The 10,117-nt window shown below is 39.1% G+C and overlaps 2 protein-coding genes across 2 annotated transcripts in view; one reads left to right on the top strand and one right to left on the bottom strand.

Annotated features, from left to right (window-relative positions):
- The first annotated feature begins 1,673 nt into the window (after positions 1-1,673).
- Positions 1,674-4,188, top strand: LOC101743677 (uncharacterized). The gene is made up of 2 exons (XM_004925932.5): positions 1,674-1,938; positions 2,670-4,188. Exons 1-2 carry the CDS (start codon positions 1,707-1,709, stop codon positions 4,148-4,150), a joined length of 1,713 nt encoding a protein of 570 aa, XP_004925989.1. The 5' UTR covers positions 1,674-1,706; the 3' UTR covers positions 4,151-4,188.
- Positions 4,189-5,463: 1,275 nt separating this feature from the next.
- LOC101735916 (fatty acyl-CoA reductase wat) overlaps positions 5,464-10,117 on the bottom strand; it is a 42,969-nt gene continuing 38,315 nt past the window's right edge. The window contains exon 11 of the mRNA XM_004925960.5: positions 5,464-9,289. Within this exon, the coding sequence (XP_004926017.1) occupies positions 8,941-9,289 (349 nt within the window). The 3' untranslated portion in view covers positions 5,464-8,940. The remainder of the gene's footprint in view (positions 9,290-10,117) is intronic.

Raw genomic sequence — 10,117 nt, 5'->3', positions numbered from 1 at the left:
CGAAGTCTCCGCACTACGTAGCGATGCTACGCGGTATATCGAGCCTAAATTAGGGATGTCACTCTTTAAATTTATAATTGTAAAATAATTTTGGAAAAGTAGAATGTTGTAAAATAAAGAAGCTGATTTAACGCCCCAACGGCTGTTAAGCGTATTACTATCACCGAGGAGCTCATAGGAAATACAATGTGTAGATCGCCTAACACAAAGACGTCTCTAGCCTATGTAGCCGATTTTTTTTCCTACCTTATAGCATTAAGAGGCTATGTTAGCGTAACCTAATAAGTAGGGGCTCAAACCTGATAACGTTGCTATCACTATACTGTCACTATAACCCTAGCAAGAGCAGTGCTTCGCAGAATCTACCACCGGATCGGAAACGCGAGCCACTGAGAAGACCCGGCTAGAAAGTCAATGGGCTGTGTCTGTGAATTAATTTACTCGCCGAGCCCTTCGTCGTAATCGACGGGTTCGGCGAGAACGATGGCCGGTGCTTGAGGTACCTAAAAACACCGTTAGTGGCTCGGGAGGATCCGAAATGACGTGCTTAGGGCGACGTCGACTGTTTACCATTCGGTCGTCAGGATCGGGAATGTAGTTACGGGCGTCCACGATGAGAGGGTTCTCGTGTCGTGCCGGTTTATCGAAATTTGGTACGAATGTAACAGGTTCTTTAAAGGCACCATAGATGGTCTACAAAGTTTTTTTTATTGCTTAGATGGGTGGACGAGCTCACAGTCCACCTGATGCTAAGTGGTTACTGGAGCCCATAGGCATCTACAACGTAAATGCGCCAACCACCTTGAGATATAAGTTCTAAGGTCTCAGTATAGTTACGACGGCTGCCTCACCCTTCAAACCGAAACACATTACTGCTTCACGGCGGAAATGGAGGTGGTGGTACCTACCCGTGCGGACTCACAAGAGGTCCTACCACCAGTTAAGCATAGCACGCGCTTATATGGAATATCTTCGCTTGTTGTAGGTAACGCCTCAACGCTACGTGACACAGCCGACTCAAGCCACTACGGCCGCGTGCCCGCCGTGCGATTGCAAATCTTGTTACACGACGCCAGGCTACGGAAAATAAATGAATTGTTAAAATTATATATTAAGCTTTTTATTTGCACGCTTTTTTAATACACTTTTTTTTGTCTCACTTATAACGGTAGCTTTCTAAATAATTTACATCCCGACTTGAAGAGGTAGAATTAACTTGAAAATTTGCGCACTAATCAAGGACCAATAACAAAATAATGTTTCAATAACTTTGTCTAAATATTCTGACATTAGTATAAAAAATTCTAGTTAATTGCCCACTGAATTAATTACTCCCGGGATCTTCTCAGTGGAACGCGATTTCGATCCGGCGGTAGATTCAGCGCGGTACTGCTCTTGCTAGGGCTAGTGTTATTCTTTCAGGTTGAGTCCGTGAGCTCACCTACCCGTCGGGGCGTAGCTAAAATAGTCTTGAAGGCTAATAATAAGTAGGGAAAAAAAAATATTTACACGCCTTAATTCCTGATTATTATAAAATTCAATTGAACTCCATATAAGTTTCAATAAATCGATTCACATTATAAATGCGAGCGATTTTCGAATCAGCACACGAAATCGTGTAAGCTCTTTACTTAGGAAAACAAAACAAAAAAAATGTCTATGAACAAAATTGACGTGCAAACTCAAATTATGAAAGCAAACTTCAGATGTACATTTACTTTGTATTATTATATTTATTGTTATTCAAAAATGCTTTATCAGAAGACGGTACGAACGTCGCTTCTCCTAGAAGCTTTGAGTTTGTTGCCGAAATAAACGTCGGCGATCGTGATCACATTGTTGAGTTAGTACCAACAAAGATTTGCCGTGAAAATGGTGATGATTACGTCTGTCGTCAGGTGCGCTTGGATGGCGACTGCAGAGACTTGATACCTAAAGGTTTGTGTCGCTTTTTACAATATACAACACACCGTTATGACATGCAGAGTTTCTAGATGGTATGGATGAGCTCTACTCCGGTGGCGGGCGTTGCGATGGTAAAAACGAGATGATGGGATCATCTCAAACAATTCCTCACAGCACTGTGTACTCCAGAGCTGTCATTGATGACCACCTTGGCACGTGGGGATCTTAATTTGGCAGACTTTACTTCTCTCAAATTCAATCCCTTAGATCCAGCTAAGTCCAGAAGTCCCCAACGGCTGAAATATCATCATCATCCTCATTTGTACTGCTTGATGAAGAAACGGTGACTTTTGTATTTCTAATCTTGGAGGGGAGTTAATGTTTTAAGTTTGCTTTTTACATAGTCACTAACAGTGTAAGCTAATTTAAAAGCGCAACATGAAGAGTACTGCTCACCTCGTGGTGGCTATGTCTGTTAAAGTAAATTCCAATTAGCAGATTTCAATCGCCATCTATACTGATTAAATTTTGTAGTCCTTCATAGTTACATGAGCACGCGATTCATCTGATTGTAAAAGTCAGCATCGCTTATGCAGATCAGCAATGCCAGAACTACAACTAAGCTTACTAATGCCTACAACCGACAAATCCTCCTGATTTTCGAGCATAAATACGAAGGTTGCTGCTTGATAATCCGCGATTTTAAAAATTAACTACACTCTGGTATCTTCCCCTGAAACTAATAACAAATATTTTTATTTCAGACAGTCAAAGAGCATTTAAAATTGTTACTCCATTAATCTATGATGGCGATGCAAAAGGCTATTGCACCGTCCATGTACACAGTTGGCCTGTTAATGACAGTAACAATATCGATAACAAAGAGATAGTGATACAATTCGATACATCTAAAGTTGATAATCTAGACGAAACACAAAACTTTGCAGAAACTCCAAATGAAAATGACCCAGGTAATACTAATGCAGTGGTCTGTAAGGTCGGTTGCAATGAAACGCAATCCACAAGCCATGTTAGAAGTAAAAGATGCGTTTATTTCAATGAACAAGAAGACGAAGAAGACAACGATGTGTTTTACGAAACCAAATCTAATGATGATAACATTTCTAAAGACGATTTAGAATTTATTAAATCGTTAGATCCAAAAGCGAGGACAACTAAAGATATATTGATTATAAATAAGAACACAGACGTTAATGAATCGAAACAATTATGTCCGCATTGTAACAAACTGCACGTGGTCATAGACGAACAGAAGACAATTAATTTTAACAAGCAATGCTCTCCATTAGACAAATTGAAGTCGTATTTTCAATCGCATAAGTACACTTTCCTCGCTTTCGGCTTAATAATATCGGTGCAATGTCTATTCGTATTAGCAATGATTTATTGCTTGATAAGGTTTTGCGATTGCGCCAAAGAAAGGAAAGTTGTTCGGCATTATTTTAATTATAGGCAAGACGCTTCGGTCACAACACCGCTGATTTGCACCAGTAATAACGGTACAGAGACTACGGATTGTAACTTGACGGAGAAATCTATACCGGACCGGAACGGGAAATGTTACGAAGCCTGCGGTAATGAATCGAAATTTAGCATAACCGATGACGTCCTATCGAAATGTATAAATAGACGGAACTGGGAGAGGTCCGCCACCAAGGACGAAGATAAACCGAAAACCGATTTATCTCGAATGCAAATTGAACAAATCGATACGAGAGTTACATTCGAGACTGAAACTATTAATTCTAAACCGAAATCGGAAGACGAAAACGAAGCCAAAATAAATGTAGACAATATAGAAAATCGCCATGTTCAATGCGACTTGTCGGAGAGGGAGATAAACTGTCACACGTACATGTGTAAGGAGAAGAAGAACAAAAGCAGATTCGGTTTCTTCAAAAGCGACAGAAGTAAGGCGGAGAACAGCGCCCAGGCCGCGTTCTCCAACGATTCCCTGGACGATTTCCTGTCGCAGCGCTTGAAAAGGGACAACGGATCGAATATCACATCCTTGGAATCCCGCTCGTCTCTATCCAGTAGAACTTCGAAGAACCTCAGAGGTGTAAAGTCGTTTTTCAGTAAAAAATCGAAGACCTCCTCCGTGCCCGGAGTTCCATCCAAGAAGAGTATTAATTTAGAAGTATTACACATGTCTAGGGTTTCTGGCTTCCTGTCCAGTTCGGATCACTTCAAGCTCGCCAAAGATTCGCGGACATCGCTTTAATTTAACGATATTTTATTAAAGTCTATTTTTTTTAATAATATTTATCTTTTATCAGTCAAGGCGGACATGCATATGACCCACCTACTTGAGAATGGTCACCGTCGCTAGCGGACGTTAGTCGACCTTTGGGACACAGACAAACCGATGCTTACTATTTTTTTATTTTTTTATTGCTTAGGGTGGACGAGCTCACAGCCCACCTGGTGTTAAGTGGTTACTGGAGCCCATAGACATCTAAAATGTAAATGCGCCACCCACCTTGAGATATACGTTCTAAGGTCTCAGTATAGTTACAACAGCTACCCCACCCTTCAAACCGAAACCTATTGCTGCTTCACGATAGAAATAGGCAGGGTGGTGGTACCTACCCGTGCGGACTCACAAGAGGTCCTACCACCAGTGATTACGCAAATTATAATTTTGGGGGTTTGATTTTTATTACACGATGTTATTCCTTCACCGTGGAAGTCAATCGTGAACATTTGTTAAGTACGTATTTCATTAGAAAAATTGGTACCCGCCTGCGGGATTCGAACACCGGTGCATTGCTACATACGAATGCACCGGACGTCTTATCATTTAGGCCACGACGCTCCAAACGATCCAAACGATCTTTTTGAACAATATCATTGTTAATCAGAATCGGCCCTCTTCGGTCTGGAGTCGCTCGTCGTAAAGAGTAGCTCCTTCTGAGCTGATAATAAGCCACCAGAGAAATAAGCTTCTTCAAGTAATATTGGTGGTGGACTAGGAGATTAATGGAAATGGTAGTGCAAGGTAGACGGGAAAGAGGTCGACCGAAGAAGACACGGATGGAGTGTGTGAATGACGATATGAGAAAGAGAGGAGTCAGTGTCGAGATGACGGCTGATAGAAGAGAATGGAATAGAAAAATTAGCTGTGCCGACCCTACCTAGTGGGATAAGGTGAAGAAGAAGAAGAATAAGTAATATTGGTGATACGAGGAGAGAAAATAATGTATTCTCGGATCTTCGTAAGAGAAATGTAGTAAGTAACAAGTTGTGTTGTATTTATTAAAATAAAAGTATTGGTTGTTTGTAAAATCGGTTAACGGACCATAGTTTTATGAGATAACGTTAGTAGCGGAATTATTCAAACTGCTAGCTGTGACGTCACGCGAGAAGAGAGATAAACGTATCACAAGCCAACGCTTGGGCCGATCGTGCCTCTCTATCGCTTGTTCCGCACTCTCGCTCGCACGCTCAGCCTCGGGCGGAACGTGACACTTTTACGTGCGTGCAGCCGGTGTTCATCGATTTATAAGAAAAACAAAAAATGAAAAACAAACAAAATATTTTTATCCGTTTATTTAGATTCTCCTTAATTATGGCAATACTATCACATGTTTACATAATGTCCTCCTCAAAAATACATTACAACAACTAAAACACGAAACTCTAAAAAACAATCATAAGTCAGCACACCTGAAAATTTTACGCGAGAGACCCTCGCAAAAACCTTTTTACTATTCCTTCGTGTTACGAATCTATAGATCGATTATTTAAAAGACCTTACCCGGAAGATGTGTTACATAAACACATATTAATTACTTACAAATTACCAAAAAATACTAGAAATAGGTACAGTGTTGTTATCGCATTTCGTGAATCTGGGACTGCGACCTGCGAAAACCGTAAATCTTTCGGAACGTTAAAAAAGAATATAATTACAATGATAAAGGCTAGATAAAAACGCTAAGCTGGTTTTTTAGTTAATCATTTGAAATGATTTAATTGTCGTATTAAAGTTCATTGTCGAAATAAAGATCCAACTTTAGGCCTCTGATGTCGAATAATAATTTATAAAAATAAAAAATAAAATTTCAATGAAATGTCCCGTTAAATGGAAATTAAAATTAAACATCATTTTCACGAGAAAAAAGAGAGTACTCCTCTTAACAACAAGCCTTGAAACATTAAGCTTCTACTGAAATATACACGAATTAACTTCTACTTAGTCGGTTCCTAGACCCACGTATAAACTGCACAACAAGTTATTATTATTGACATTTCGACCTCACGTCTCAAGGTGGGCGGGGCCTTCACATAATAATATGTCCATGGGCATCGGCAGACAGCATCCAAATTTCAGGCACTAGTGAAATGACAGCTCACGAACAATGCTTTTAGATATATGGTAAAACAAAGCTAATGAGCCCATAATGTGGATGCTGAACTCAAAACTTTTACCACCAAGGGACAGATTGTGCTTGACGAAAGCTTGCCGTCATTTAAAAGCTCAAAAGACGTCAATTGTGACGATACAATTAAAAGTATAAAAGAAAATGGCTGGTAAAATTCTCAGGTGTTTGTGAGATGCTCTCTCCCGTTCCCGCAACGCGTGGGCTTGAACTGTGACGTCATTATACAAAAAATATACGCAAATAACAATTGAAACCAATCGATTTATCAATGAACATCACTGTTCCATGCTTATCAAGATAAAAGCGGTTCTAGCGATAGATGAATATTGAAAGCGTTTAATATTACTTTTTTATTTTTATTGCTTAGATGGGTGAACGAGCTCACAGCCCACCTGATGTTAAGTGGTTACTGGAGCCCATAGACATCTACAACATAAACGCGCCACCCACCTTGAGATATAAGTTCTAAGGTCTCAGTATAGTTACAACGGCTGCCCCAAGCTACAAACCGAAACGCATTACTGCTTCACGGCAGAAATAGGCGGGGCGGTGGTACCTAGCCGTGCGGACTCACAAGAGGTCCTACCACCAGTAAACATAAAAACAAAAAGTACAGTCAGCAGATACAAAGTATAATTATTGGGTAATTAAAAGCGTGTACATATAGCACCTTTAGAATTGAAGTGACTTATCTAAAAATTTTAAGAAAAAGAGTTTCATACTTTCGACTGACCTATAAACATGTTGTATTAGAGTTTTATTAAAATTAAACAATCTCTTCTAGCTTAGAAAAAGACATCTGTACTCTTTCCGTCTCTTTCAAATCAATCGCTTACCTTAAAGTATTATAATCGAATAATTGAAAAAAAAAAGACAATTCTTCCATTATATTTTTGGCGTTTACCAAAAGATAAATTTTGGATTATATGACCTCAATTCTAAAGGCGACATAATGCATTCATTTCGTCTTTTCCTTAACCTAATCATAACATAATTGAGCAACACGAATACAGAATACAACAACCAAACTAACTAACCTACCCTTATTATTAATTAGATTAGTGGTCACTTTGGAGGGTAGAAATAAGGAGCACTATCTAGTGAATTAAAAAAAATGGTGCGCGTGATAGAAGTGAAACTTCTTTTGCGGTGTGTAGGATTGTAGTTTTCTTCATTTTTCATCCTTAAATCAAATTTATCTTGTAATAGGGAACGCTGTGTATAAGAGAAACGACCTAGCTAGCTTTGTCCTCTCCCTCTCTCCACGGTCGAATGGTTCGCGAGACGCTCTGTCTATTTTCTCACTCTCACTCTTTCTAAGTTGTATCTTTTCTCTCTAGCCGTAACGAATCTATTGCGAGTTAAATTTTATTCTCAACGCGCCCAAAGTTTTTTCAGTTCAAAATTGTCGGCTGAAAAGGAGCCAACTAAGATGGCGCCACAGTCGCAAGTGGAAAGTTTATAAAAATAGCGCCATAGACTATTAGAGTAGGATATTAAATTAAGAAGGAAAGAAACACTTCCTACTAATGCATACTTTTAACTACAAAACTCACAAAAAGTCTTAAATTTTAAAACTGCTATATTCACATAATTTCCACTTCCTACATAAGTGTTAATTTAGTGAGTCTTCCAACAATAACTTGCTTTTTACAGCCGGACGCTTTTTAATTTGTCACCTATACAAGACCTTATCTCTACCCTCCATAATGATCCATTCCCATGAGGTGTATCCCTAGTTTTTTTACTACCCCGAGGTTGAATAAATAATACCTAGACGATCCGCTAATGGTATCTGAGCTAAAAATAGAAAATTCGCTTCGGTCAAATAATACGAGAATATCCTCAATGCAGTCGAAGTTAATTATTAAGGATATTTTAAAAGGTTTAAACCATACGCTTAAATGAAATACAGACGGATCGGTAACCTCTCCTTCTTTTTGAAGTCGGTTATTTTTTTACCAAAAAACAAACGCGAAATAGACTCTGCTTATTAAAAACGTGAATCTAAACATTTAATTTTTTTAACGAAAACTTATTTAGTATATCATTTGTCATGAATCTATATCGAGGGATGAAAGGGTATTTAGTTTAAGCGTCATTTCGCTTAAGACGCGACATTTATCTTTGTAATTAAAGGTCCGTTTTATTTGGCATTGACATCGTCATTGGCACAGTTCGATGTTTTTAAATTAAACTTCAATTAAGTTTACCTCATTCAAAAAGCTGAAGTAGTTAGTTGTTTGTTTTTTTTTTGTTTCAAATTTTAAACATTAAGGCACTACTGTCAAAAATTTCGCTTAAAACAAACAGCCTTTCAATCCTCGTCATTACAATTTTGGGATGGGTGCGGATAGATATAAAATAGTTTATTTGCCTCGTCATTTATAAAAAAAATTAACACATGTGTGCTGTCGATTCGCTTCGATCGTTCATAAATAAGCGCATCCGAATCTTTCCCGTCAATGATAGTCACACGAGGAACTCAAAAACAAAAACAAAAAAAACGCGATAGAAACTTTGCCAAACATTTCCTGCAAGCAATGTAACACGAACATCCGACGCTCGGGTCGACGCCCCTTCGCGCACATTACATAACGCTTCTCGATACATCGCCGGCTTACATTTAAAGGTCTAAAAGACTCCACGCGGCCCACAACAGTCTGACCAGCACAAACGTTAATACAGCACAGAAGATATAGTGCGAGTACTTCAGTATGTTATGCCTCCTGAGGCCGGCCGGTACTGTTTCCACCGGATCCTTGAGCAGGTACACCCGGACGCCCCTGACGTAGTTGTAGAAGTATTCGCTCCAGTCGAGCCGCGACAAATCAAAGTCGAACGTCTGCCGGTCTGCCGGGCACAGCTCCCGCACCAGACCCTCCGTGTTGCCGCTGTGGAATTTCCACTCGCGCGTCGCGAAATACGATATGACTTCGGAGAATTTGCTTATCTTCGTATACGCTTTCCTTAGCCTGTACAAAAGAAATGTTGATATTTATAAATCACATAATCGTCTTGTCGCATTGAAACTGTATAATCTCAAAACTTACTAATTTTACAGGAGAATGTTTTAAAGGTTTAACATTTGGTATTTTTAATATTAATCAACATTTTGCAACATTTTTTTTTACCAGTTACATTATCTGTCTTTTAAAGTAAGATAAAATTATGTATTAATTTCGTTCGTAGTAGTCAAAACATAGGTAAGCTAAAAAAAAAACTAAACCTAAACTACGCTCTTTTGACAGTATTTATGAGAAAAATACTGGTGATACTAAATGATTCCGCATATTAACTCAATTTCGAATATTTTTGGTAATTGTACACTTTTAATGTGAAAAGAAGATATGTTGGGCGTCCCCCTGCCCTGTGGATCGATGAATTGCCGGGATATGCTGGAGAAGATTGAACGTGGAAGGCGAAGGTTCATTGTGGCGGACTATGGGAGAGGTCTACATCCAGCAGTGGAGAGATACGGGCTGATAATGATGATATGTTACAAACGTGCATACAGACATTTTTAAAGCAGTGTTTAATTATTCATAAGCTTTTTTATAGTTTAGATTGATGGATGATAAGCTCATCACGTCTTGTGTTATTGGTTACCGAAGCCAATGGATATCAACAACGCAAATGCCGCCACGCATCTTGAAACATGTGTTCTAAGTCTCAGGTTTTACAGTACAACGATTGCCCCATCCCTTCAAGCCCAAACTCATTACTGCTTCCCGGCAGAAATAGGCAGGGTTGTGGTACCTACCCGTGCGAACTCACAAGACGTCCTACCACCAGTAAGTTCT

Source organism: Bombyx mori, chromosome 23, assembly GCF_030269925.1.
Source record: "Bombyx mori chromosome 23, ASM3026992v2".
Taxonomy (NCBI): domain Eukaryota; kingdom Metazoa; phylum Arthropoda; class Insecta; order Lepidoptera; family Bombycidae; genus Bombyx; species Bombyx mori.
The sequence above is the reverse complement of the archived record's forward strand: the minus strand, read 5'-3'. Positions and strand labels throughout refer to the sequence as shown.